This window comes from Dasypus novemcinctus, chromosome 13 (assembly GCF_030445035.2).
Source record: "Dasypus novemcinctus isolate mDasNov1 chromosome 13, mDasNov1.1.hap2, whole genome shotgun sequence".
Taxonomy (NCBI): domain Eukaryota; kingdom Metazoa; phylum Chordata; class Mammalia; order Cingulata; family Dasypodidae; genus Dasypus; species Dasypus novemcinctus.
The window spans coordinates 37,180,135-37,208,102 of NC_080685.1; the positions used below are offsets into that span (position 1 = coordinate 37,180,135).

Consider the following 27,968-nt stretch of genomic DNA (forward strand, 5'->3'; position numbering starts at 1 on the left):
CAAAAAAAAAAGACTGGGATTCTTTATTTCAATCAGCAAAACTCACATTCCTCAAACCCCAGACCCCAGAAGGCTGCCTTCCCTCCTCTGTCCCCTCACCCCCACCCCTTAGCCAGAGCAAGGGGAATGGAAAATGAGAAGCCAAGAGAGCCTCTACCAGGAAAGGCTGCCCCAGATGTGTGGTAAGCGCAGTCCAGCTGTGGCTGGGGTGGCAGCTGCCCCAGGCCCCTCCCTATAAATTAAGTCCCTGCAGCCACAGCTGTGGGGGAGGTGGAAGGAAAGCCAGTTGGCCTCAGAAGGCCAGAAGGCAGCATCCCTGACTCCCAGCCAAGGAAAGGATTGAGAGCACAGAGCCTGGGAAGAGAGGCCAGAGGGAACGAGATTGGGTGGGATGAGACCCCCGAATTTTGGTCCTGGGGAAAGAAGTGGCCAGTTGGTCCAGTTGGGTAGTTTGGGGGAAGGGAATGTATTAGTAAGCACGGGGGAGAGGCCACCATTGGGCACCCCCAGAGATGATAGGATGGGCCAAGCCCCCACCCCAGCAGAGGGGGGCTTGAGGACTCCGAGGACTGTCAGGGAATGTCACTGCTAAAATACATATATATATATATATTAACCATTCATGGGGGCAGGGGCAGGTGGGGGCAGGATCAGAGGATCTGGCGTGGCATCCCGTAGCCGGTCATGCCTGCCTGAGACGCCCCGCGGTTGGTGCCCATCTGTAACCCGATCACATTCTTGCCCTCTTGCAGCTGGTTGTCCGAGAAGTTCCGGGGGTTCTCCTTGGATTTCCTGGGGGAGGGAGGGAGCACTGGTTAGGAGGAGGCCAGAGGATGTTCCAGGAAATTGCTTCCCTGAGCACAGGCTTCACAGTGGGCTCAAGTGCTGGCTCTAGCCCCCTTAGGTTCTCTGAAGCTACCTCCTCATCTCTCAGATGGGACCATCACTTGTTCTGGAGAGCTGTAAAGATTCAGTGAGATGAGGAGTGCGAAAGTGCTTTGTAAAGGGCCTCTGCTATGGAAACATCAGTTGCTTCCTAGGGACAGGAAGGGAGACAGGAGGGCTGTTCCTGCCACCGACCCACTGCTGCCCCATAATACTTACTTAGGAAACCAGTTGGGATCCCCAGAGAATAACCCATCATTCCGGGCTACCGCCAGCCCACCCAGGTTCATCAGTGTCCGCTGTACACAGGCCATGTTCTTCCCTGGGAAGGAGGAGGAGGATGTGTTGGGGTCCTGGATACCAGGGTTCTACCTCCATCACTCAGCCAGCAGACCCACCCTCCCAATTCTTTTTATGCTTCCTCCCCTTACCCTTCTCCACCCTAACCCCAACATGGCTGACTCCCCCATAAAACACATGTACACACCTCTCTTTGTCCTCAAGGAGAATCTGTCCCTTTGCCCTGGTCAAGATGGCCCAGCCCAGTCTCTAGTTACATGGAGGTCAGTCCCCCAGACCCTGGCTCACCTTCCCAGAGATCCACAGTCTGGAAGATGTCTGTGGTGTTGATGCCATAGCGCTCGGCTGCTTGCAGGAACTGAGAGATCTGCTCCATCTGCTTAAAGGCCATGGTAGAGGACTGGATCTTCTTTACTGGGGCCTGGCCCTCAGGATACAGTCCATTAATAAGTTCACAGAGCACCTGGGTCAAGGACAGAGCATTTGCAGAGGTTGAGGACATGCCTGCTGCAGACCAGCATGTACTGTCCTCAGCACCAGAGGCAAGGGACCAAAGAGGTCCTTCTACCTGAAGACTGCTCGGTCTCCTGTATCTGGAATACACCTCAAGGGTCCTTCTTGCCCAGTCCCCTGCCTCTGAGCCCAGAATGAAAAGCCACTGATTATAGTCTTTCCTTGCTCTTCCCACATCTCTCTGACCCTCTCACAGTTCATTTCTTGGAGTTATTCTTCCTTGGTGTCACCGAGGGCCGTACCACAGTGGGGAAAGCACACCTGCCCTTACCCTTCAATTGGCAAAGAGAGAAGAAAGTATGGGTCCTCTGTATAATGAAAATTTCAGGTTTAGGAAGAAGGTGGAATGGGTGCCCTCAGTCCCCTCTTCTACAGGTTGAACAACCCCAACCCTCCAGACCCAGCCCTGCTCTCTCCTGGCACTTGTCAGCCCAGGGTGGGCCCAGCTCTCACCGTGCCATCCTTGAGCCAATTCTGGAAGTTCTCACGCCCAGGCTGGGGCCGGCCCACATCCTTGCGGCACTGGGCGGTTATCCACTGGATCAAGATCTGCTCCAGGTCTGCATCATACTGTTTCTCAATCTTCTGCTGCACCTCCCGGCTCAGACCATAGGCAGGTCCCCTGTTGGCCATTCTGAAGGGAGCTAGGGAGCTGGGGAGAAAACACACCCAGGCCTGCGGTCAGCACTCTGCAGCCCGTGGGGTGGGGGGTTCTGCCTGCAGAACCATATTCCCCAGAATGGACCCCAGGGGTGAGGACAGAACTGCTGCCAAATGAGAGAAATCTTGCCTTCACCCTGGCTCTGGGCTAGAATGGTGCTACTTGGAAGTCTGGGAAGTGTCATGGGGACACACACAAGCTGTCTCTGGAGTCCCCCATATGGATGACAAGCAATCTGTTTATTATACAGATTTTATTTTGGCTGCTCAGCTTTAGCAAAGACAAACTGGTTGTTCTTAATCCCAACCCTGATCTTTATAGCCTTGGAAGGGGAATGATTCAGGGAGAGGACAAAGGATATGGAGCAGCTTGGGAAACCTATACTAGGACCTGGAGGACTAGATGGATCTATCTCCAATCAACCACTAGATTTTAATTCAGCAGTTTACCATTTGAGTTAAGAATGCTGGGAAAGACAGAAGTCCTTGGTCCTAAAATTGCCCACAGTGCATTAGGGAGACAACATGAGTACATATGAAAAAGTAAAGATTGTACACGATGAATGCTAAACTGCATGACACACCCCACCTCAGCTACGACAGTCTTTGTCTTCGGCGCAGAGTGCAGAGTGGGATGGCTGGAACCCCCGGCAGGAAGAGGAGGGGGCAAGAGGTTATAGGGATTCAGAAAATAGTAGTCTGGGAGGGCTTTCTGGAAGAGGTAGTTCAGAGTAGCCCCTTAAGGTATTTCAGCAGACAAAGGGAACTTCCGGTAGGAAACCAGGCAGTAGGAGTAAATTCCACTTTCCCTTCTAGGAGCTACTGGTAGACCACGTCCTCATTCCCAGAACCTGTGAATGTGTTACCTTACATGACAAAAGGGTCTGTGCAAAGGTAGCTAAATTAAGGATCTTGACACAGGGAGATTATCCTGGATCACCCAGGAGGGCTCAATGTCATCACAAGGTCCTTATAAGCCAAAGAGGGAGACAGGAGTGTCACAGCCAGAGAAGAGTTGTGACAATGGAAACAGATGCGGGGCCATGAGCCAAGCAACACAGGCAGCCTCTAGAAACTGGGAAAGGCAAGAAAGCAGATTATTCCCAGGGCCTGGAGAAGGAACACAGCCAGGCCAACACCTTGATTTTAGCCAAGTGAGATCCCCACTGCACATCTGACCTCTAGAAATGAACAGTGATACATCTGCGTTGTTTTAAGTCATTAAGTTTGTGCTAACTACTTACAGAGGCAATAAGAAGCTAACACGGCAGGAGCCCTGGGTACTGTTTTTAAGGAAAAAGAGGGAAGGATGGAAGATCCACAGGAGTTTCTTTAACTTCACTGGAGGGCTTAGGTTAGCAACTGGGTAGTTTCCCAATCACTGGCCTGAGCTGCAGCCCCTCACTGAAGGCAGTCTGTCCCACCTCACACTGCCCAGGTTCCACTCTCAGGGCCTGTCAAGCCAGAATGCTGCTGATGCCTGGGGGCAGCCAGATCTGGACAATGAACAGTCCCCATTTCCTGCCCTGTCCCCTCCGTGATGGCTCTTCTTTCTGCTCTGAAATCGAGCCAGCCCTATGGCTGCTCACAGAAGGGGAGCTCCTAAGACAGGCACCTGTGTTCAAGGAGAGGCAAGGGAGCCACCCCCTCTCCCACATCTGGCTCCAGGCCAGGCCAGACTTAGCGATGAAGTCACTTTGGCCCCCTCTCTCCCACACACCCCAGGTTAAACAATGCCACCACCCCCTCAGAGTGAGAAGCCAGGCCCCAGGAGTGGCAGTGTGGACACCCCCACAGCCGAGGCCCAGGGCAGGCCCTGAACCTGGGGGCTTGGGTGTCTCAGGCCAATCCCCTCTTCCTCCGCCCTCCAACATGGCCACTCCTTCAGCTCCTGGGGCTGAACCCGGTCTGGGCAGCCACCCACAACTGTCACAGTGACCGCTGCTGGGGGCGGGCAGGCAGGATGGCACTGCACACCCCGCCTCAGCCACCACACAGTCTTCATAATCCTCTAACCTTTGGTGCAGAGTGGGAGGACTGGAAGAGTTGGCAGGAAGAGGAGGGGGCAAGAGGCTGCCGCCACCGTTAAGTACCCCTTTTCCCAGCCCAAGTTTCCAGACCTGTCTTCTGGGAGTAGTTTCACCGTGGTCACCCGGGCCTCAGGGCTTTGTCCCTAAGGGACCAAGGGATCCCTATGGCGCAGGGAAAGAAAGGGCAAGAGAATAATTAACCCAGACAGCAGCGTCAGTAAGAAAAGTACAGCCAACAGCCAGGGAGAAGGCGATTAGGCCTCCCAGCCCCAGCCCCGTGCGGCCAGCGGAGGGCAGATGCCGTGGGCCCCGCCCCTCTGCTATAGCCTGGTCGCAGCTGACAGGGCCTTGACCTCCAGCTGCGGTGTCTCTGCTCCACTCAGGAGCCATTAGCCTGAAGCCCCGAGGTGCAGGAGGCACGGGGTGGAGCTCTGGAAAGGGGCAGTCCCAGCAGGGCTGAGTCTGGCCGGCAGCTGTTTCTCCTCCCCACCCCCAAGGACCAGCAAGAGCTGATGGTCTGTGGCTGCTGGAGAGGCCCACCCTAGAGACCCCCTGTTCTTCCTCGAAGAAGGGAAAACAGCAAGTCACCTATTGGGATGGGGAGAAGCCATATGCCCAGCTGGAAAGCAGGCATGGGAGATTCCCTGAGTTGGGGATCCCAGGGGAAGACAACAGCTGGACAACTTGGGGGGTTGGGGATCCCAGGGGAAGACAACAGCTGGACAACTTGGGGGTTGGGCTGGCAAATGCTTTTATCTAAGTTGACCACAGTTGTGGGAACAATACTCGCCCCCATCCACAGGGTTTACACTGGTGGGGAAAAGGGGAGGGGCCACAAGAGGCACTTTCAGCCCTCAGCCCCACCCAGCCTCTGGGCTGGAATGCTTACTTCGCCCCACCCAACACCAAAGCCAAAGGAAAGGAACACAAAAGGCGGGAGACCACTAGAGGTTCCTGGTAGCCAGAGTTTAATTAAGAAGACAAAGGGACTGTCCATTCACTGTGGAAATATGAACTTCCCAACTCAGAATTGGGGACCGGCCATTCCGAAAGGCCAGTGCCACAGAGAATTTGCAGAAGCAAGGATGCTGGGAGATTCACGATTAGAGCCGTCCCCTCACCATCAGGAGCTGTGGGCAGAAGAGAAAGCTGAAGCTACACAAACAGGAAGCCACAAGGTTTGAGCAGGAGGAGGGGTGGAGGTGGCGACCGTTGCCATGACTCCTGTGTACCAAACACAGGAATGGGGGCAGGGTGGGGGCACCCAAGCAGAAACACCCAATCAACCCAGACCAAGTGATGAGAAGGCTGTGAGCATGGGGGCAGAGGTGGGGTCCTTGGATATGGAGCCAGGTGCAGGAGATTTCTCGAGGAGGCAGCTAAGGAGGGTTTGGGGTGCACTGGGGGAGATAGGAAGGCCACTCCCCAGCAGGGGCAGAGGTTGAGGTGGTGTGGTGAGGGGGGAGGTTGCAGCTGACAAAGACTTATTTGTCGGTTCTGGAATGGTAGGGTTCTGCAGGCCCCTCCCTGCAGTTTTAGATCTTCCTGGTGGAGTAGGAAGGACAAATGGGGAGGGGTTTGGAGGTGGGAAGCTGTCCCTCTGTCTGGTGCCCTGGAGTCAAGATGGAACTGGGGGGGTGGGGTGAGTCCATCCAAGCCACAGGTCTCCTACACCGGATCTCCACACCCAGTCTATCTCCACAACCACTCGGCTTCTTTCTGTCCCACAGGCACCAAGTTACCCCAGAACTTCCTTGGTACTGGCTCCACGAGGGCTGCCGGGGGTGGGGGTGGGGCAAGGCGGCCATCCGCTTCCGGTCCTGCTCTGCCGACCCCATAGAAGCCCCCCCCATCACCACCACACCCTGACCGTTGCTGCGGGATGAGTCACCCACCGCCCGCCGCTGGGGTGACGTAGTGGTCTGGGCAGCGCGCCCGCCCGCCCGCCCGCCCGCGGCCACCGCCGGCTTTCCCAGCAGCAGGGGGCACGGGGAGGGGGCAGCAGGGCCCCGGCCCCGCCAGGGGCAGGAAAGCCTAGAAGGCACCCCCCCCCCCCCCCCCGCCTCCCACCTTACGCGAGCAGGACACCCCGGGGCGCAGTCGGGGTTACAGCTTCCCCCTGCCCCCCGCCAGATGGCAGAGTTCGAGGGACTCTCCCAGGGGGCGACCGAATCCTCGATTCCCGGCCCGAACAGGGGAAGGCGAGGCCACTGGGGGACCCGCACGAGACCCTCAACCCGGGTCCACGGCCCCGGTTCCGCAGGTACCAGGTCCGGCAGGAGAAGGAGCGGCAAGTGCGGCTTCGGGGACGCAGGCAGAGGGCAGGCAATGCCCACACGTGTTCCTGTAACTGTGAAGGGTCACCCAGGAAGCCCGGTAGCCGCCCTCCCCCGGGACCGGCCCACTCTTCCCCGACGCCCTCCGTTCCTCACTCCAGCGAGGCCCGGCGCTGAGCCGGCGGGTGGGGCTCGCTCGGCCGGGGAGTCCCTACGCGGCCGGACGCCCCGTCTGTGCACCGGCCAGCCTCGCCTGACCTCAGCGCTCAGCAACGTCGGGTCGGGTAGGAGACCGGAGTTGACAGCTCGGGGCGGGGCAACGCAGTCAGGGGACCCTCGTCTGACCCCGCACCTTGATTCCCAAGTTGTCCGCAGCAGGTCCCGGGCGCCGGCTTCTCGCGCTCTACAGACCGCGCACCCGCCCCAGCCTCCAGCCCCCAGCCCCCAGCCCCACCCCGGCCCGGGTCCCTCGCTCCAGCTCACCTTCCGAGTCGGCAGGACGGAGGCGCACTCCGGGCAGGGGCAGCGGCGCGAGTGGAGTGCAGCGGACCCGCGGGGGGTTTTCAGGAGGCTCCCGCCTCAGACGGGGCGGAACAGGGGCGGGGCGAGGCCGGGAGGGTTTAAAGGCGCCGCAGCGCCAACGCGGGCTGCAGCGTTAAGAGAGGGGCAGGGGCAGGGGTGGGGGCAGGGGTCGGGGCGTCTGAAGCGTCCGGGGGGCTCTAGGGGCAGCTGCAGAGGTCTCCACCCATGAGAGCCCATGGACTTGTAGCCATTGGGAAACTTCCTGCCAGGAGGTTAGCTCAAGGCTGTGGGGCGTGTTTATGTGGGAAGAAGTCTAATGGTTTCAAAAGGCTGGCAAGGTAACGGAGGCACAGGAAGACACCACCCCGCGAACCGACTTGCAGGCCGCGACAGCACCTCCACGAGTTCCTGCTGGTCAAGTTCTTCAAGCCTGGGCAGGAATAACTGAGGTAACTTGGCTCCGGAGCCCGAGGGGGCGTGCCCAGCGTTTCTGACCTGACTTCTTTCCCCTTTTTCACCTCCTCTGTGACCTGACATCACTTCTTAAATCCAGGAGCCATCTGAAAGGGAGGCCTCTGTGGAAGCCGGCAGGAATTCTGAGGCCCTTCTGGGTGTCTCAGGGTGGGGGGCAGCATAGTTTAGGGGTTGGAGGAGTGCCCCTGGGATGGGGTCCCTGCTTACACGCATCAGTAGTTTCCTCACATGGTAAAGGCCCCCTCTTTAACCTGGTTTTCAAGGGCATTAACAACCAGTCCGTTCCCCGCATCTTACTCAGCCTTGTATTACAGTCCCACCCAGTGATTCCCTGGTAGCATTTTCATTCTTTACAGAGGCTGCTCCTCTGCCTGGGATTTGCCTTCCCCTTCTTGGCTGGCTTCTGGCCTACTCTGCCACTTACTGGCTATGTGACTTTTGGGCAAACTACTAAAGCACTCAGTGCTTGTTTCCTAGTCTATCAAATAGAGCTAATACTAGAACCAGCCTCAAAGTTATGGAGCAAATTAAATGAACTCTAAACACGTCAAGAGCTTATAGCAGTTCCTTGCACATAGTGAGTTCTCAAATGTTAGCTGCTATTGTCATGATCCCCACTTTCTGTGGGGAGGCACACGTGTCCCCCAGCACATGCTGTAAGCTTCCACTAGTTTCTCTTGAACGGAACATCTTCCTTTGTGCTAACCTAACAGCCAACACAGAGCTTTATCACAGAACTTCTCACCATTGTACTGTATTTATTTGTCTGCCTCACTGACTAGAAAGAACTCCCCAAGGGCAAAGGCATGCCTTAGTGTACTCCTTTCTCAGCGTCTAGCTCAGTGGCTGGTCCTCAGGAACTGACCTCAGAAGGCACTCAATGAATGCTTTTAGAGTGAATGTTGACTGCTTCTCCATTGACACAGGAAGATTCTCCTCCTCTTTAAGGGTCCTAGGATTTTCCCATCTCTCCCTCAGATTCAAGACAAAACAACACACCGGAAAAAAATTTTTCATACTTTATTCACCTGTAAAAAACCTCACCCACACTACAAACACCACGACACCATACACACAAATACACTCTCACACATACACACACACACTCGCACAAAAGGCCATCCCTAAAATCCCTGTTCCAATCCCCAGACCCACTGGCAGGGGTCAGCACATAACATCCCATCCCAAGCCCACCCAAGCCCATCATCAGGGTCTGTGCCTGGGCACCAGAGGGGCAGGGACAAGTGCCCCAGATCAGAAGCGGGTCTTGTTGGGGGCTTCCTTTGCAGGGTTGATGTGGCCTTGCCCAGGCTCACATTAGGGACGTTCATAGAAGAGTGGCCTGTTCAGGGTGGGGGACAGGCTGTCGGTAAATTGGGACCCGGGCCCGACTGGCATCACGGCGGCGGCGGAAGGCTAGGAATTCCTCCCGAAGGGCAGCACAGCGGGCCTCAGGGCCAGCAGCCTGGGGAGTGTTCAGGGTGAAGCCCTCCTCTGGGGTCTTAGTACCTGCAAGAGGAGGGCAGGAGAAGGAGAGAAGAAAGAAACCATGAGATGCACTGGGTGCAGAGCTTGGATGGGAAGCTGCCCAGGACCTTCCAGAGCACATAAGCCAGGGGAACAAGACATAGTACAGAGCAGAGGAGCCTGGGGGCTCCAGTCAAGGACAGGGCCTGACTGGGAACAGCCTGGAACCTAAGACCCCAGGGACACGGGACAGTGAGGCCAGGAACGCGGGGCTTCCTGGAGGGCCCACGCACCTAGCTCTGGCTCAGCTTCAGGCTTGAGCCGGGGGCCTGCCAAGCCCAGATGCAGAGCTTCCAGCAATTCTACATCACCGGGGAATTCTGAGTCCCATTCATAGTTCTCATCCACGGATGTGTTCCTCCTGTTAAAGGGAACAAACATGTGATATGGGTAGAAGCAGCAAGGGTGGTCAGAAACTCAGGTTGGGCCACCAAGCTTTCCAGAAGATCCCCAGACCACAGCAAAAGCTTACAAAAGGAGACAGTGTCCAGGGAGGAGTGGAGCATAGAAGGGAGAGGGCACTGGCAGAGGGGTGGGAAGAAAACAGGGCAAGGGCCAGGGCAGGGATGGGCTCTCACCTCTTGCTGACTGTCACATGCTCCCTTCGGGGCCACCTCTCAGGGCCACTGGCCCAGCTGCTGGTGTCCCCTGGAGCAGGACTGAGGTAGCTGCCTCCTGCAGAGGGGACTGTGGAAGGGGGCCGCAGGAAAGAAGCACTGCCCCTCCCGCTGCTCTGGCTTGTGAGGCTGCCCCGAGGGGCGGTGGCAGGAAGAAGGCCCGGCAGCAGCCTCTCCCTCAGTGTCCAGTCCCCCAGCGCTGTGTAAGGCGGCTCTGGGGTGGTTCTAGCCCCTACCACGGCCCCAGAGAGCACTGCCCTGGGGCCTAAAGAGGGAGACTCGGGGGGGTGAAGGAGAGATGAGGTGGGGCAAGGCCGGGTATCCATGTAATCTGGGGGTGGAGCAGGACTGGGTTCCTCAAGCGGGGGCCAGTCTCCATCCACATTCATCTCCCGGAAGAAGGGCAAACTCAGGTACTGGAGCAAGGGACCAGGGCCTGGCAAGGGGCTGGGGGGAGCTGCTGGCGGGGGCCCCACAGGGCTGATATCCGCAATGCAGAGGGGCTGGGGCACCCCACTGGGGCTGCTGCTGCCGCAGTCAAAAGACTGGGCCTGGTGCCAGGCTGGGGTCCGAGGTTCAGCCAGCTCTGAGTCTGACCTTTCCTGGGGAGCCCCCACATTGGGTCCCATCACAAAGCGCCCATCTGGGCCCCGGCAAATGGGCTCTAAAGGTAAGGGCCCCCGGTTGGGTGGAGGATCCGGGGGGAGCTTGGGGGGTCCGGTCGGGTCTCCCCAGAGCAGACTGTGGCGCAGGCTGGGGGCCGGGGAACCCTGGAGCTTTAGCTTTGCCACGCTGTCAGGACTGCTGGAGCCCGGAGCAGAGCTGGGGAGAGACAGGAGATCAGGGTCTGTGGTGGGGGGCCAGTTCCCCTGCCAGGAGCCAGCACCAGGCCTTGTTGTGTTGGAGCACAACAGAGCACAGCTAGGGAGAGCAAGCCAGAGAAGGTGGGGGGAAGGGGCTGGGGCCTCTGCACTCCCATTCTCTCCCCCCTGAACTTGTGTGCCATGCCCTCCCACCTCTCCCACCTCTCCCAAGGTGCAGAAAAAGAAGGGCATCCCGACAAACACAACAGGAAGGCAGCAGCGGAAAAGCCTTGGTGGAGGGACTTACTGTGGAGCTGACTTCCTGGGAGGAGAGAAGATAAGAGGCGGGTCTGTAAGAGCAGGAGAACAGCAGGTGACACAGGCAAAGGACACGCTCCTCCTGAGCTCCAGGCACAGGCCCTCTCAGCACCATTAAGAGCCCACCCCGGTGCCGAAGCCCTCGGGATGCGGAAAGGGTCGTAGACAGGACGGGGACACAGGATCAGGGGTCCCGCAAAAGGATGGCGCCAGGCAGTGAGAAGGGCTTTTTCCTCTGGGTGGGCGGAGTTTATGGAGGGCCCGCCTCGTGGGCGGCGCCTCAAGAGGCGAAAGTGTTGCCGAGGGCCGGCGGGTTATCAGCGACAGTGCAGGGACTTAGGGGCCTTACCTTGGCGGAGGCGTTTGCGTCGGCGGCGGGCAGCCCTGCGCCTGTTCATCAGGCAGGCGGCCAGGATGCTCACGAGGACGGCCACGGCCAGGAAGCACACCCCGCCCACCACGCCGGCCAGCACGGGCTGGGGCAGGAGCCCCGGCAGCTGGGTGCGCGAGGGGTAGACCTCCAGGCCTGGGCAGGGGGCCACGAGGGCGGGTCAGTGGCCAAGAGTTAGTCTCCTACCCTCCCCCCCCCTCCCAGTGCCATTCCCTGCCACCAGACTCTCACCTGAGGTGGAGACGTTGGCAGTGTTGCTGGGATCGCTGACATAGCTACCCGCAAAGGCCACAAGGCGGAACTCGTAGAGAACGTCCTGCGGGAGCCAGGAAGGTGTCAGGGCCCAGCACTGGCCACCCCACCCCATTTGGAAACACTGCAATCAGGAGTACGGGTGAAGGAGGGCATGGGAAGTGAAGACGGGGCAAATCAGAATAAGATCGTCGGGTTCTGGGAATGGAGCAGGGGACCAGAGGTCACTGGGAGGACTCTCCCAGTGCCCACCTCCCACACATACCTTGATGAGCCCTGGCACCAGCAGCTGCATTTCCTCGCCTCCCACGGCCCCATCCAGCACCTCCCAGCCCTCGGCCCCTTGCCGTCCTTCCAGGATGTAGCCATCCAGCCTCTTGGGGAGCAGTTCTGGGGGGTCCCAATATAAGAGCACCCCCCGGGGTGTCCTCACTGCCACCAGGCCTCGGGGAGGGGAGAGGGGAGGGGGCATCTCTGTCGGGGGAAGCCTGGGGACAGCTGGTGTGGTAGGCAGCCCTGATGGGGACAGAGGGGCATGTCAGAGATAAGATTCCCAATCTCCCCGGTCCTCCCCATCCCACCCCTTCCACAGCCCCCAGATGCCCACCTTTCTCCCAGAGCCCTTAAACAGGTCTCACCTTCAGGGGCGGACAAGACGATCTCGCTGAAGGGCCCGCTCCCCAGCTTGTTCTGAGCTAGGACGCTGAACTGATACTGGGTGTGGGGCTGCAGACCTGGCACCAGCAGGTAGGCAGCTCCCACAGGCACTGCCAGGGACACCCAGTCGTGGTGGGCTCGGTCAGGACGCTTGGCTCTGGGGGACATGAGGAAACGGGGGCATCTCATGAGCTAGGAAGACCAAGAAAACTCGGGGTCCAGCGTGCTGACCTCTCCCCTCCCCAACTTCAACCATCTAAGGTCTCAGGACCTGGGCCCTGAACGCCAAAGATTCTCTGGGAAAAGGGTAGCAGAGTTAGTGGAGGGCCAGAGATAGAAGGACCGAGGGCCAGATGGTGGAGAGGAGAGGAGGGGAGGCTGACACAGAGGGGTGGCAGGGGCAGGGGCACTTACAGTGGGGTGTACCAGACACTGAACCTCTGCAGATAGCCACCATCAAAGCCAGGCTCCCAGGAGACGTTGGCTCCCTTGGGCAGAGGCGCCACAGACACATTGGTGACAATGTGGGGGCTGGTGCCTGTGGACGGGGGACGGAGGGAGGGATGGTGGTCAGGGCCATGTGGGAAGATGAAGCCTCTGCCTTCCACCCTCCGCACCCATGACCCCCATCTGGGCCTCCAAAAAGAGTTCCCCCATCTCCTGTCCCTGCTGGTTTTCCCCAGCCCCCCATGTCCCACCCTCCGGCCACTAACCCAGCACGTAGACATTCGTAGAGGCGGCCACTCGGGCTACGGCATTGCTGACGCTGCACTCCCAGCGCCCGTGGGCCTCCTTGGTCAGCGGCCGCAGGATCAGGCTGCTGTTGCCGTCCACCTGGGCCTGGCCCCGCAGGCCCCGGCCCACCTACAGGACCACCGGCCAATCCTGAGGACACACGCAGCCACCCCGCGCCAGGGCACCACTCGTCGGTCCCAGCAGCTTGTTTCCGCCCCACCCTGTCCCTTTTTTAGGCAGCGGTGCGGTGGGCAGGAGTGCAGGCAGGGCAGGTGCAGGAGTCTTACCTTGGCCCAAGAGACAGTAGGCGGAGGGTCTCCTCTGGCAGAGCAGGGGATGAGGAGCTCCCGCCCTACTTCTTGGAAATATTCTTCCTTGGGCCGTTCTATAAAAGCTGGGGGAGCCTGCAAGCCAGATCTGGCATTGGGAGGGGCCTCTCTCCCAGCCTCTTACTTGGCTGTCTAAGGTTGGGTTCCTGCCCTTCCTGGGGCTCTGGGTCACACCGTATTGTCCCAGCCTCTCTGGCACTCTTCCTCTGGCCACCAGCAGGTGAGGCTGGAGGGAAGTGGTGGGCTAGACTGGACAGGGGGGCCGGGGCAGGACTCTCTGGAGGTGTACAAACCTCTAAAAACCCCTTTCACCTCACCTTGTCTTCCCATTCTTTTCCCTCCCTAGAGCTCCAGAGAGGAAGGCAGCATGGTCAAGGTCAGTGCAGCTGGGGCAGGTAGGATGCCATTTCTCTTCTACCCTTTGTTCTCTATCGTGTGGATTTGCATGTGACTGATGTCCCACCTCCCCAGTACCATCTCTGGGAATGACGTCTGACAGCTGCCGACTTGGCCACCCTGGGAGAGCTGCAGACCAGAAGCCCCTCCCTCATGCATCTTCAGCCCGCCCCCCCCCCACCTTGCTCACCTTGAGCAGCACGCGGGTCACCGGGGAGGGCCCTGCAGTACCAAGACTGTTGTAGGGGGTGCAGGAGTATTCTCCCAGGGCATCCTCGTTTCCCAGAGCAATGATCAGTGAGCCTTCTGTGCCCTGGGACCAGCCAGGGAACTGCAGGAAAGAAGAGATGACAATAGACGAGAGAACCTCAGCAGAGGAAGATCGAGATGGAGAGAGGCAGGAAGGAAACGAGACAGTACAGGAGACCCACATGCATGCAGATGACTCCACAACTCGACCCCTAGACCTGACCTCTCTGAATTCCAGCCCCCCGTTTCTGTCTTTCCTACAGAGGGGCTGCCACCAGCAGGCATGAAGGCTGTGACTGCACAACCCCAGGCGGCGCCACGCACAGAGAAGGCAAGCTGAACGGCGATTCATGTGGGGCTCCCTACCTGCTGGCATCTTCTACTCCAAACCGTCCATTCTTCCTGGCTCCCTTTTTTCTATTTAAGGCCCTACCATCCACATTTCTAAAGCTTGGCTCCTCTCTTTCCCTCACTACCCCCCACTAACACTTATCAAGCCTGCCATCCTGGGGCATCCCTTTATGTCTGGGCATGAGGCCCTATCCATCTTCCCATCTTCCTCTCTCAGGCTTCCTAACCCCTTGCCTGGACCATTCTGACAATCTCTGATTTCTCTTCCCCTCCGTTCCAGCTGACAAACTCAATACCTGATCCCAGTTCTGATGATATCAAATCATTGCCCAAGAAACTTCATGGGTTCCAACTGCTTTTAGATATATATATTTTAAACATTCAACAAAAATGTATTAAGTACTACTACTGTAGAAGCTCTGGGGACACCATGATTAGAAGCCTCAATATTGAAGGATGGAATTCTGCTTGCAGCTGTAGACTCTCTACGTTCCCAGGTGTAGTCGATGGCCATCCTCACCTCCCTATTAGCTGACCTGGGTAAGTCCAATGAACCGGAAAGTAGGAGTTGCAACCCTGCTGGGGCTCAGGGCCCAGCTGGCACATAGACAGTCCAGAGATTCAAGTCTCCTGAGCATATACCAACCCCAGAGCCAACCATAGGTTCAGTAAAAGTGACAGAAGAGGCATGCATAGAGAGGTCACATCTGAGTCCAACTCCATCACACTCAGGAACACAATCCATGCTGCATAGCAGTGCTCCAGAATGTACTCATCAAATGCAGTGAATGTACCACACTAATGAAAGAAGTTGTTGATGTGGGAGGAGTGGGGGTTGTGGGGAGTGGGGTATATGGGAACCTCTCATATTTTTTAATATAACATTTTATGTGATCTATATATCTAAAAAAAAAAAAAAAGATAAAAAAAAGCCTCAATACTAGCCCTCCAGAAATTTAGTCTCCGCAGACAAAAAAATCCCAAATGTTTTGGAATGAGGTCATTTTAGCATGGCATCCATAGTTTTTGTTTTCAACCCGAACATATCTTTCCAGCTTTCTCTGCACCATTCATGTCCCTACAGACACTGCGTTCCCCCCAAATTGGAGGACTATATTAAACACACTGTACTATTTTGTGCAATATCTGTGCGCCCTTCAAAGCCCATTACCAAAGTCCCAGAAGCTGGGACCGATGTATCCTCAACCAGCCCTAAGAGGAAGACATTCCATCCCTGCCTTCTAGCAGAGCATCTATCTTGCCATGCTACCTGTCAGCCTGCCTCTCCAGGCTGTGCCTTCTTTAGATGGATGCCTCTTTGCCCCTGCTTTCCACCCAGTGCCCTGCACAGCACCTGCTAAGAACCGTATGTTCTGGAATCACCAAATTGAATTAAACTGAACTATCTCCACTCAACTCTTCTTCTGGCCAGAATAATGCCAAGCTAAGACCTTCTGTCCCCCTGCCCCAAGCCTGTACCTTGTCCAGTTGCAGGACCTGCCCATCTTTGGTCCAGCTGACAAAGAGCAGAGGGGGGTTGGCACGGGCTGGACACCGGATCACCCCCCGCATGCCAATGGGCAAGGGTGTCTCAGGAGGCATTGCTGTCACCTGGGCTGGGTCTGCAAGGAAGCAGTAGCAGGTTGGTAGGGGAGAGAGGCTTGGCCCAGGGGAGGAGAAGAGGCTGGGGAAGGAGCTGGGGTCAAGCTTACAGAGCACAGTGAGGTACGCAGAGGCCGAGGGCTGGTGCAGGAGGCCATTGCTGGCCTCACAGGTGTAGCGGCCGGCATCATCGGGCTGGACAGCCTGCAGCCGCAAGCTCCCGTCCACCAGGATCCGCACTCGGGACTGCAGGCGGCTATAATATGGCATGTGTGGGCAGGGGTCCCAGCCTCACTCAGCCGAGAGACTCCTCTGTCTACCGATTCCTCCCCCCACCCTTCCAGAGTCCCACCTAATGTGGAAGACATTGACGCTGTCCTGGAACCAGCTGTAGGTGAGGTTAGCAGGGTACGCCTCAGCCTGGCAGGCCAAGGAAACATCCTGGGAGGCATTCACCGTGCTGTTCTTGGGGGGCACCACGATGACTGGGGGTCCTGTGGAGAGCACATGGGGAGGTAGGCAGCCTTAGCACAAAGTCCTTTCCAGAATCCTCAGGTCTCGTCTATAAATCCTCCCAGCTTTCCCCTCTGGAGTACGGGGGCTGGTTGTCTTGGGGAACAGAAACAGGGCCTGACCCTTGGAGAGAACAAACGTTCATCCCCTACCAGCTCTTCTTCCCCATTTCTCCTTCTACCACCAGGGCAACCCCATTCACCCAATTTCCCCTGCCAAGGAGCTGTTTGTGTGTGTGTGGGAGGGGGTCAGTTTTAACTCTCTGGTCATGTATCCTTTACATTCCCCTATCAGTCAAGTCTTAAATCACTGTCTGTTTCTTATTCTAATTTAGGTACCTAGGCCCTCACCCCAAGATGCTGCAGCAACCCCTGACTCCAAGCTCCCCAACCTCTGCACAGAGCTGCTAGTCATGCAAAAATGCCCCTCTGGTCACAGAACACTTGAGCTCAAGAACCTGCAGCAGCTCAGTTCCTATTGCATTAAGTTCAAGCCTCTTTGTCCAGCCCTACAGACTTCCCCGCTGGCCAAAAGACTTTCCACCTATTACTCCTCCTCAGGCCCTTTCGGGTCAGTATGGTCAGCTAACTGCTGCTGTGCTCACTCCTGTTTCTAGGCCTCGGCTTGCTCTGAGTCTGGAATGCCCTTTCCTCGGGGCCTGGACGAGCCCCATTCCCTTGCAGAACCACCTCTGACTACTGCAGCTCCACCGCTCTCTGGGCTCCTATTGCGTGGCTCATCAGGAATAAGAGGTAGCAACAAGCTCACATGGATAGAGCACCTGCAGCATGCCAGCCACTTTGCTAAGCATTTTCCTTGCATCATCTTGTTTAATCCTCGCAACCCTTTTATGGTAGGAATTATTGTCCCCACTTTGTAGATGAAGAAATCAAGGTGCAGAGGCAGAGAAGATTGTCAGGTGACTTGCCCAAGGCCAGCAGGGAAGGCAAGAGCCATATCCAGGCCTTCCTGATACCGCACACTACACTCAACCATCACACAGTACTCTCCTCTGCTTCACAATTTAATCTTATTTCCCCACGTAAATAGTATGCTCTGTGAAGATAGAGTCCAGGCCTAACACTTCTCAGCTTTCCTTCCAGAGGGAAGGGCTTGGCCAGAAATTACCTTGCTTATCGCTGTGCTCAACGATTACCTAATTAAATCCTTGAACTAGTCCTGAGAGGTAGAAGTGGATGCCTTTATATAGATGTGGAAACCGGTTCAGGGAGGTTAAATGTGAGAAGGTCTAATCCCAGCACTCCCACCCTTTGGACTATACCCCTCTGCCGTGCACTAAATATCGATTACTGTTTACTGATTCTTTTAAAATTAAGATTAGAGCAAGCGCCCGCATGGGGAGCTCCCTCACTCTCCAAGGCCCGATCCCCAGGCACAGCCTCCTCCCCGCTCCTGCTTTGGGCACCCCCAAGCACGGTTCACAATCCTCTTCCACAGGGGATCCCTCGTTCCCAGCCCCGCCGCCTCCCGCCCCCCACCAGAGAGCACCTTGCACCAGCAGCTGGGTGGTGTGGGTGGCGCTGCCCTCAGTGCTGGAGGCTTGGCAGGTGTAGACCCCGGAGCTGCCCCGCTCTACCCGCTGGATCCACAGCGTCCCATTCTGCACCTGGGGAATGGGTGAGGAAGATTCCTCAGGTCTCCTCCCCCCGCAGCCGCCCTCAGCGCCTGTACTTCCGAGGCTGGCCAGCAGAGGGAGGCAGCACCGCGGTTCCGGGGAAGCCAAGGCGTAGCCCCTCCTCCGGCCATCTGCCCGCCTAGCCTTTGGATCCTCATCCTCCAGCCCCGCTCCCGAGCTCCCCCCTACCTCTAGCACCCTATCAGGCCCACCCTGCCTAGCCCCAGGGCTCACTTGCACCAGGCCCTGGCCCTGGCCAAGGTCCTGTCCGCGGAGTTTCCAAGTCACGTGAGGCTGGGGACTCCCGCGGGCCACACAGCGCAAGGTCACGGGCTCCAGTTCCCGCACTTCCAGCACAGCGGGCGGTGTCTCCCGGAATTGAGGGGGCGCTGCGGGGAGAGAGGCATGAGGGCCTGCCAGAAGGGCTATCAGCCCCAAGAGACAGCCCCCTCACCCCACCGGGAGGGCCAGTCTCACAGGAATCCCCAACCCAGTCACCCTGCCTGCTGCCCCACTGCGAAGTGAGACTGACAGCAGCTCATCACACCCACTGGCCTGCTGAGCTGGCACCTCGGGGTGGGTGTTCAGAAACAGGTACCCCCACGAAGAGCACTGTTCTGGGAGGCAGGAGGCCCGGGTTCTAGGCTCTGCTCTGCAACCAATCAGTGGCATGACCTAACCTTTCTGTGTCCCAGTTTCTTCATCCATGAAATGGCAAGGTTTAGGACCCCGCCCCCCCCCCTTCCTAGGGTTGAGAGAGAATTAATGAGGTACAGGATGGAAAGATGTTCTGAAAGACATAAAGTCCTGTGTCTGTGAGCTAGATTTCAATCAGGGCATACCCCCTGCCCCCATTTCCCTCTCAAGGCACGACAGGCAGGAGCAGGGAAGACAGAAGTTCCCGACACAGAGCTGGGAGCCCGATTGGATTTAACAGAACTGAAAGGGCAGGGGTGGGAATACAAGAGTGGGCTTGCAAGGGGAGGGCCAGGAAGGGTGGGGCATTAGAACTGCCTGTGCAAGGAAATACAACTTTCTCTTCCTCTTTCTTCCCACCAGCCCCAGGTCCCCACCATTCTGCCCCCTTCCTGTCTCCACTTCCTGTCCCCCAGCTTCATACAATTGACTGTGAGGTGCACCCAGGAGCCGTTGGCAAAATCGTCTTCGGGGCTGTGCTGGTCCAGGAAGAGCACGCGGCACTCGTACCAGCCCTGGTCTTCCGCCCGGAGCCCCTCGATCTGCAGAGATGCCCCCTTCTGCAGCCGGACTCGCCCTGGGCGGGGGAGGGAAGAGCCCTGAATCAAGGTGCTGAAGGGACCCCCTGGTTGCCCCAACCCCTGGTCACAGTCAGGGGTCAGGAACAGGCTGGATCTCAGTCACCCCAACAGAGTGGGGCCAGGAGAGGCAAATGGGGCTGGGGTCGTTCAGGGCAGGTACCCTGTCCAGCCCCTCTTACTGCTCTGGCCTTTTAGCAACTGGGGCCCAGTTTAAACAACAAAAAACCCAGGGAGGCACCCCTGAACAACACCAGCTTCCAGGACTGTTGGGGGAAGGCAGTTGAGGAGCCAGCACTTTCCTCTGTATTATTCCCAGATCTCCCCAGCCCCCACCCCACCCCTGGGCAAGGTATGGGCACCAGGGAGTGCTCTTCCTGACAGAGGACTCTGGCCCCAGAAATACGGGCAGTATTTGAGGCCCTAGCAGGGAACCAGACCTGGCCTGCCAGAGCCCCTAACCCCCAGGGCTATTACCAGCGCCCTCAGTGCCCTGGCGGCCAGAGTTCAGCCAGCCAGGCTGCAAAGTCAGCAGCCACCTCACCCCATCCTCCCCACGCCCCAGGGCACGGGGACTGGCTGCCCGCCACAGGAAGCTCCACAAAGTTCCACAGGCCACAGCACAAGCAGACACCTCCTTCCCACCCTAGTGAGCATCCACACCACAGCCAGGTTCTGGGTGCCCCCCCCAAAGCCCCTCAACACCCTTCCTGCCCTACACCCCAGGCAGCTGCAGGGGTCCCCGGCAGTGCAGCCTAGTGAGAAAGGCCCGTGCTCAGGAGGGAGACCAAGGCAGGGTGCCAGCTCAGCTGCGCACCTCTGTGGGCGGTCACTCTCAACTTGTTTCCTCATCTGTAAAGTGAGAGAAAAAAATGTGGGTGGGGCGGAAGGGAGAGATAACGTAGGAAAGGCATCCAGCACTGTGCCAGGCATCGGCAGGTGCTCAAATAAAGGTTGTTGAACTAATGAATGAGCTCCAGATTTGAAATCAGAAGCCTGCTTGAGTTCAGGTCTCGGCCTATCCCTTACCTGATAACACAGCATCAACCTTTTCTCCTCCACCCCCTCGGAGCTCCCTGCCTCAGTGAATAGCACCACCGTGCACCCAGTCACCCTACCAGAAACCCGGTATCACCTGCATTCTTCTCTCAATTACCATCTCATCTACTTGTTCATTAAACCTTTGAAATCCTTCCTCCTATTATTTTTTTTCTTCTTCTCTTCCACCCGCTCCTTAGTTACAGATCTGTATCAGCTCTGGAATAACCTGGGTTATTCCAATAGCCTACTAGTAGGCTCTCCCCTCAACCTCCCCCCTCCCACCCCCACAGACTTTTACATTCATCAGCTGCCACCCCCACCCTGGCCTTTGACATGTACAGATATTTTCTAAATCTTAGGGGATATGAAAGGCAGCCCCAAGAAAGTGCCCTAGCAGCGTGCCTGCCCACTTCAACCAAGCAGATTGTGCCCCGAAGCCTGTCCTCATACTAGAAATTATGAAGGTGCTAGTGCACTGAACCTTCCAATGTGCTTCCACTCTCCTTCTAGAGTGAGCTTTCTGAAATATAATCTAAGCCTACTGTGCCCCCAAAGCCATCAGGGAAGGAGAGAATGATCAAGTCATTCTGGCTTTGTCATCTTAGGTAAGACTTATTTCTTCCAAGTAAGAGTTCCTGGGGTGTGGACTCTTTAGAATGGGTGGACCTGCTTATAAGGTCAGGTGTTTAAATCCCCACCCAGGAGATAAACCTAGACCTAGCAGGTAAATATTTAACATAATCACACCCTTCCACCCTCTAGCGGGACCTGTAACCCTAACCTGCCTTGTCGTCCAGCCCCACAGATCCCCCAACTGCCACCTGGTCTAAGGCCTCTATGATAGTTATTTTTCATTATGGTAATCTTCTAGACGGAAGAAGAGGGGAGGGATAGTGAGCAGTGAATATGAGTCATGCAATATTAAGCATTGTCACCATATTTAAATCCTCGTAAAAATTCAATTATAGATGAGGGAACTGATGTTACATTTCTTTCCAAAGCTACATGGCTAGTGACAAAACCAAGCCGCCTTCGGATAGTTTACTTTCCTTTGTACACTGGTGTTAGGACCAAGTCTCAACACTGAGCACATTCAGAATATTCTCTCTTAGGAGAGATGAGCAGCCAATGGCAATAATTCCAAATGTATGTTAATCAAAATCTCCAGAGAAGCACACTGCATGTCCTGACTTTTCTATGACATGCTGACTCCTAGACCTGCAGTGTTACAATGAGCCGGAAAATGGGCAGGGGCAGGCAATCTTGAGCCATCCTCAGTCCTGCACCCACATTCTGGAGGCCTACCTCCACCCACAGGGCCAGGGTCTGCTGTCTGCTCTCCGTCTCCCTGCATGGAGGGGTATGTCAAAGAAACAAGGAGCTCCGTCTCTGCCATCTAGTTTTCAGAAGGCAGGAAACCTACACACACTCATGCACATTCTGCACACACAAAAGTTCAAAAAAACGATGCTAACTGTGCCTGGACATCCCAAGAGCCTGTGAAGCAAGAGGAATAAGGAAGGCTTCAGGGAAGATGTGAGTGTGCAGAGGTTTTTGAAGGATAAAGGGTGGTAAGGGGAGAGTACTAGAGGGCATAGAGGAGTTCTAAATGGGAGGATGAGATGATTGATTTTTGTCAAACAACTCAGGACCCGGAGAAAACTCACTTTCCTCCTACTTTCTGGGGCATCTCGAGAATCCCAAGAAACACAGTATGAAAGTCAAAGACCCATGGATTAGAAGAGTTGGTCTAAAATCCACCTCTGGAAAGCCGGGGTGGAATAGCCTAATTTCTTTCATCGGTAAGCCCATGTCTCAAGCACAACCTGATTGTCACAGATTACCAAGCACTATGTGCCAGGCAATTCACATACAGCAGCTACTTTCATCCTAGCCCTCACTCACAGCTTGTTGTAACTGCTTTTTGCTACTTGTATGCTATTCTATAAATCCCATCTCCAACTGCTAGGTGGATTACAGGCTCCCCTAAGCACCTCCCTGGCTCCTCACATGTCCTAGGCCACCAGCCTCACACACAGTCCCAGGCCCATCTCCCCTTCACTTGCCCGGAGGATTTATGACAGTGCAGCATTGTCCTTAGCAACCTTCACCTCCTGTTGCTTAGCAACTGCAGTTCAGAGTCCCCTACACAAAGGCTGAGAGGCCCCTTCCACACAGTGAGGCAGTAAAAGGGTTAATGGGCTCCGGGGGGGCACCTTCCTTGTGACTCCCCAGACTGGCTTTGGCCTGACCTGGAGCTCCAGTCTGGGGGGTGGGGATGGGAACAAAGGGTAGGGGTAGGAAGAAAGGCCCAGAGGTTACTGCTCACAGCCCCAGCAGCTCAAAAGAACAGGAGGCAGAAAGAAAACCCACAGGTAGGCGAAGTTTCCAGCCATCCAGTGGTCCGCACGCCCGAGGGACCCCAAGACAGGACAGGTGTGGAGGAGAATTCCACGCCCCCCTGGTGGAGTCCTGGAAAAGCCTTTCTCTCTCCTCCACCTCTTCCTTCCTTGCCCTGGGTCAGTCGACATTCTGAGTCTGAGTCTGTCCAGCCTCAGCCCAACAGCCCCAGGCCGGGGCGGGCAGAGCAGGGTGGGCATGACGCTTTCCCTCCCTCCTCTCACTGGCGATGGCGCTCATCAGTTCCCACGGGGCTTGTGTGGACACATCCACTCCCACCAGGCTGTTTGCCAACAACTGCCCCAGTTTGAAAATAAACCCTTCCCTTCTCCAGCACCTGTCTGAGTCTCGGCCCCCTCTGCTCAGCCCACCCACCCTGAGAGCTCAGCCAATCCCAGGGCTTCTCCCGGGATTCAAACTAAAGACAGGAAAGGTGGGGGCTGCTCTCCCTCCACCTCACACCCCCTCCCCACCCCCCGCCACCCACCCTCCCTCTCTCCGGGTGCTGTCTCTGGATTTCCCCACTGAGGAGGAGAGAAAAGACTCTCTCATACCCTAAAGTCCCTGCAGCCCAGACCACAGTCAGGGTCCACATATGGTGACCTCTGAGACCAGCCTTCCCAGCCCCACACTGGCCTGCTCAGATCAAGGCTCCGACAGGGCTTAGGAGAAAACTAAGCTATGCTGGGCAGCAGTGCGGGAGCAGTAGAAGGCCCCCAGTGGGCCTGTTCACTATTTTCAGATCTGTACAGGACCCACCTGAAGCCGCAGCCCAGTCCAGCCTGTCCACGTGCTGACTTTTAGGAGAAATGGCCCTCTCCAGCCCATCCTCTCTGCACACATGCACTGAATCAGGCTTCTCCAGTGGAGAAGCCGAGAGACTGGAGCTTCATCCACCCAGCCACCCCATCAGTCCCCTCCTGGAGAAGCCTAGAACATCCTGAACCAGCAATAAAGACAGTGGGAGGGGGAGCAGGGACCAGCACAGAGCCAAGTGCAGAGGCTACCGAAGATGAGGATGGTGTCTAGGAGGTTTCGTGATGAGATCTAGAAAGAGGCATGAGAGAATTAGAATGTATTTTTGGAGTAGGGCTGCAGGATCTCCTTCGGGTAGATCACATGGAGTTCTAAATCGCACAGCTACAACGTGTTGTGTATGTGTGTAAATGAACGAATCAGTCCATGAATTACCACTGCTTGAGAGGAGAGTCTCATTTGTTAAGCAGAGTTAAGGCAGAGGAATTAGAGGGTGTGGTGGGACAGTGCAGTTAAGAAGAGGTCTTGGGAGCAGATGTGGCTCAAGCATTTGAGCCCTGCCTCCTACATAGGAGGTCCTGGGTTTGGTTCCTGGCGCCTCCTAAAGAAGACAAACAATGAGCAGACATCAAGCAAAAACAATGAGCACACAACAAGCAAAAACAATGAATGAGACAATGAGCAAACAACAGACAATGAGCAAAAAAACAAAACAAAGCAGACGAACAGGGAGCCGATGTGGCTCAAGCAGTTGAGCACCTGTCTCCTACATGGGAAGTCCTGGTGCCCCCTAAAAGAAAAAACAGACATCAAGCAGACAACGAAAGAGAAAAAAAAGAAGACGTCTTGACCACACCCTCCTCAGCCCTCCTTTGTTGGTGATGCCTGCCTATCTCCCACCTAGGATAACGCTTACCCACGTAATCAGGGTCGATTCGGGGAGAGTAGAGGCCGAACTGGATGAAGATGGGAAGCAGGAGTCCAAAGCGCAGCCACTCGATGACATGCAGGGGGGGCCGGCTGGCAGGGGGCAGCAGGTCACAGCCCAGCACGGCACTTTCCCCAGCCCTGCCCACCACTGATACCACCTCAGGCTTCCCTCGACCTGCATGGTGGGTGGCATGAGGGCAAAGTGGGGGGTCAGAGTCAGGTTTGGGAAGGGACATTCTGTCAGTATCTCTGTGGACTCCCTTGGACCTTGGGTGCTGGGAGAACTCCAGCTTCTCCACAATCAGACCTTTTCCTCCCCTCCCCTCGCATGCTCCACGGAGAACCCCTGGGGAAGCCCCCCTCCCATCCCAAGGCTCAAGAGGAGTTCTTGGGTCCGGGGAGTTCAGCTCACCGTCAGCCCCCTGGCTGATGATCAGGCTGAGGATGGCCAGACCAAGGCACCAAACCATAGCCCAGCTGGCCTGCTTGCCCAGCCCCTCCTATCCACGGGGGCCCAGATGGAGAGGCCGAGGGCTGTCCACAGCCCAGCAAGCTTGGGGTCAATCCCTCTGATCCACCTCAGGTAACAGATTTCAGCTCTCACTCTTCTGGCGGTAGGGGCTTGGCTCATGAGATGAAGTTGTTCTCTGGAGAACACCAGATCTAAACCCAAAATGCAAGGCAACATGCATTGTTGGCCAATACTGGAACCCAGAAGAAACCCCACAGTTAAAAAAGGCACTAGGAAGAGACAGGAGAGGAGTGAGCAGTAATCCCCAGTAATAGGGAGCAATGACACAAAGAGATCAAGGACCTTGAGGCCCCAGCACCAGAGGAGCCCCCATGTCCGCATCCTCTCCCTGACTCCTGATGCTAACAAGGTAGCAGATAGCCAGGCAGAGCCAGATTTATCATCACCTCCACCTGCACTATGACAAATAAGGACCGTGAGGGTCTTGGAGGGCCTTGCGCAGGGGCACAGAGCAGTCAAGTGCAAAGCCTCGTCTAGAATCCAACCTCTCGGCCCCCAGGACATCCACACCCAATCCCCTGCCCCATTTTCCCAGCCTCTGGGCACCGTGTGGCCTCTTTCTCCACTCAGCCTCCCAATGTGGCTCTTGCTTTAGCAGTAAGTGAGTCAGGCACTTGGGGAGGAGGCCCTGTTTCCCCCACTTGCTGATATGGGGGGCACAGACAGCACCTCCCAGGTCCGGGCAGGTCCTGGGGCTGGCGCCGCTTCCTCTTCATGATGCTACTGGGCAGGCTGCCCACCCTCTGCCAGGCACCATGACCCAAGTGCCTCACCCAAATTCCTCCCACTCACTCGCCTCCAATATCCTCCAGAGTTTGCCAGGCCCTCCCTTACCCAACCCCAAGGGCATGGTCCATGAGAAGACAAAACAGCCTGGGAGTCTCTAGGGTGTACAAAGTGAGCCCTGGGACAGGCAGAGTAGAAATGCTGGACAGCCACAGTCCAGCCACAGCCCCAAAGGTGCTAGGGCAGTTACAGTGGGTGAGTCGGGCAGGGGCCAGCGGCCCTGTTTTGGGCCTGGCAAATTCAGCTGGACTCTGCTTTGGGGCTCCACCCAACCCTCGGCCTTATAGCTCTGGACTAGCTATAATACATCCTCTCCAGCTCCCGCCTTGATCCCTGCCTCTGTTTAATGCTCCAGTAGGTCTAATCCTGCTCCAGTAGGTCTAAATCACCAACCATTCCCCTTGCCTCCCACCACACTCCAGCCAGCTCACCTATACTTCCCCAAAACATGTTTTCCCAAGTATATAAGAACCCCCAATCTTTTCTGGCTCAGTTTTCCAAGAACCTTAGTAACCCAGGTATCCTCAGAATCCCTCTGCTTTTCCTAAGATCTTCCCACCTCCTCCACTCCCCACCATTTCCTCACCTTTCTAGTCTACCCACACACACACACACACACACACACAGAGCACTTCCCATTCTCCCAGTACTTCCATCCCAGATATCCCTATTTCTCCTAGTTCCCCAGAATTCCAGTTTGTTGCACCTGATCTCCAACTGCACCAGGTCCTCTGCGCCTCAAAGAACTCTCTTCCCATTTCTTCCATAGCACCCACCCCTGACTTTTCCCCAGCCTCAGCCCACAATACACTTCTGGTACCCCACCCCCAGCAATTTCCTTCTCCCCGCGGTATTCTCCGCACCCCTAGAACGCCTCCATTCTCTTGGAATCCAGCAAGTACTCCCCGACTTTACCTCCAGAACTTCTCCAGTTTGCAGGAACAGCCCCCTTCACCAATAATTCCACTTCATTCCCAGAACTTCCTTAGTTCTGCTCCCCAAAGAATTCCACTTCTTTCCAGAACTCCCTCGCGCTCTCCTGCCCCCCAGAACTCCCGCACTGTTCTCCATTCCCCCTCCAGCACCCCTACTTCTATTTCCCCCCCAGAACGCCCCCGCCCTCACCTGCTCCGCACCGCTCGGCTCCACTCTTCCAGCTACACAATAGGGGGCGGACCCGCCTCCCCGCCTCGGATGCCCCGAGCGCCTCCCGTTGCCCTGGAGACCGCCAATCCCCCTCCCGCGGCGGCCAATTGGAGCCAACAGCAGGCGAGGCGAGGCGGGCGGGACCCCCGAGCGGCCTGGGAGTTGTAGTTTCGCGCAGGAAGGACGCGGTGGCACGTGGGCTCAGGTCGCCCCCTCGTGGAGCTCTGTACAGCCGAGCGTGGAAAGGCCCATCTGCCGCTTCCCGCCGGAAGCTTGAGGGACTACCAGCCCGGGCCCCTGCTCCAGGGGACTGCAAGAACTGGCTTCCTCGCCGGCTCCCCGCACGCCTCTGTCCTCTTCCTTCCCCGGCGGGCTAGAGAGTCGCAGATGCCGCAGCTAGGGTTGGAATCTGAGCCCGGGGGCAGGAACTCCAAGGCTGGACTCCCCGCCCTCCTCCCTAGGGATCCACCTAGCTCCCGGGATCATCTGATCTCTTCCCCCCATCGCCATCCCCACCTCCACCCATTCCTTCTCTCGCCGGACTGGAAATACCTGTCTGAGCCGGCGCCTCCCACGGTGTGCAGAAGCGGGGGTGCTGCTCTCAGAGCCTGGGCTTGCCAAGTCACCTCCCGCTCCAGGTGCCAGAGACACAGGCCCAGAGGTCTGGCGAACGGACGAACATCCTGGCACGGGAGATTGAAAACGGAGGAATGAAATAAATGGTGGTGTTCTGTGCCAGACCCCTGACTAGATGCTTTTAATTCTTGTGTAATCTCACGAAGACGCAGAAAAGTGAGAATAACTCTGACTGAGAAAGCTGAGGCTCAGCGAGGCGAAGGAAGTAGCTTCCCCAAGATTTCCCATTTAGGGAAGGGCAGAACTGGAATACAGAACCAACCGGGACACCTGACCATCCAGCCTACTCCCTTGGAGACCTCAACCTCAGGCAAAAAGATATTTAGCATGTCTACCCTGCGGAACTTTCTACTTCCTCAGACCAGGGTGCTTGGCACTGCCCTGGTGAGGCAGGGTTGTCCTTTTGCCTTCCCCACCAGGCTTAAGCAATC

General features: G+C 56.6%; 2 protein-coding genes and 1 long non-coding RNA gene across 11 annotated transcripts; 1 reads left to right on the forward strand and 2 right to left on the reverse strand.

The window, feature by feature from the left end:
* Positions 1-7,262, reverse strand: TAGLN2 (transgelin 2). Its single transcript, XM_004448442.5, has 5 exons — positions 7,148-7,262; positions 2,152-2,350; positions 1,474-1,648; positions 1,105-1,207; positions 1-792 (listed from the first exon to the last, which is right to left on the reverse strand). The coding sequence occupies exons 2-5, from the start codon at positions 2,329-2,331 to the stop codon at positions 651-653; spliced, it is 600 nt and encodes a 199-aa protein (XP_004448499.1). The 5' UTR covers positions 2,332-2,350; positions 7,148-7,262; the 3' UTR covers positions 1-650.
* On the forward strand, positions 5,302-20,504 carry LOC105747092 (uncharacterized). Of its 6 annotated transcripts, XR_011645446.1 has the most exons (8): positions 5,302-5,566; positions 6,652-7,635; positions 10,840-10,980; positions 12,213-12,315; positions 13,636-13,684; positions 14,198-14,825; positions 17,017-17,152; positions 19,096-20,504. It is a non-coding gene; the product is annotated as an uncharacterized lncRNA (long non-coding RNA). The 6 variants fall into 6 exon arrangements; XR_011645443.1 differs by having other exon boundaries at positions 14,198-17,152; XR_011645444.1 differs by having other exon boundaries at positions 13,636-13,665; positions 14,198-17,152.
* IGSF9 (immunoglobulin superfamily member 9) lies at positions 8,665-27,913 on the reverse strand. 4 transcript variants are annotated; one of them, XM_058309940.2, is made up of 22 exons: positions 27,873-27,913; positions 27,454-27,584; positions 24,850-25,100; positions 24,424-24,612; positions 19,157-19,309; positions 18,271-18,425; positions 17,910-18,027; positions 16,240-16,381; positions 15,998-16,143; positions 15,765-15,907; positions 13,876-14,016; positions 13,248-13,364; positions 12,939-13,089; positions 12,640-12,763; positions 12,207-12,382; positions 11,834-12,084; positions 11,548-11,632; positions 11,275-11,451; positions 10,915-10,957; positions 9,766-10,626; positions 9,421-9,548; positions 8,665-9,002 (listed from the first exon to the last, which is right to left on the reverse strand). In XM_058309940.2, exons 3-22 carry the CDS (start codon positions 24,905-24,907, stop codon positions 8,785-8,787), a joined length of 3,576 nt encoding a protein of 1,191 aa, XP_058165923.1. In that variant the 5' UTR covers positions 24,908-25,100; positions 27,454-27,584; positions 27,873-27,913; the 3' UTR covers positions 8,665-8,784. The 4 variants fall into 4 exon arrangements, with proteins under 4 accessions (XP_058165923.1, XP_058165924.1, XP_071063600.1 ...); XM_058309941.2 differs by lacking the exons at positions 27,454-27,584; positions 27,873-27,913 and adding an exon at positions 26,881-26,992; XM_071207499.1 differs by lacking the exons at positions 27,454-27,584; positions 27,873-27,913 and adding an exon at positions 26,881-26,992 and having other exon boundaries at positions 8,665-9,169.
* Positions 27,914-27,968: the final 55 nt, after the last annotated feature.

Bases quoted from the DNA above. Each gene is read 5' to 3' on its own strand.
- TAGLN2 (XM_004448442.5), bottom strand. From the start codon at position 2,331: ATGGCCAACAGGGGACCTGCCTATGGTCTGAGCCGGGAGGTGCAGCAG. The intron at 1,208-1,473 runs GTGAGCCAGGGT...CCTCCTTCCCAG, and splicing joins GACTGTGGATCTCTGGGAAG to GGAAGAACATGGCCTGTGTA. The intron at 793-1,104 runs GTAAGTATTATG...TCCCTCCCCCAG, and splicing joins GATCCCAACTGGTTTCCTAA to GAAATCCAAGGAGAACCCCC.
- IGSF9 (XM_058309940.2), bottom strand. From the start codon at position 24,907: ATGGTTTGGTGCCTTGGTCTGGCCATCCTCAGCCTGATCATCAGCCAG. The intron at 16,382-17,909 runs GTGCTCTCTGGT...TGCTCTCCACAG, and splicing joins CACCCAGCTGCTGGTGCAAG to GACCCCCAGTCATCGTGGTG. The intron at 11,633-11,833 runs GTATGTGTGGGA...TGGCTCCCGCAG, and splicing joins TGGTGCCAGGGCTCATCAAG to GACGTTCTCTACGAGTTCCG.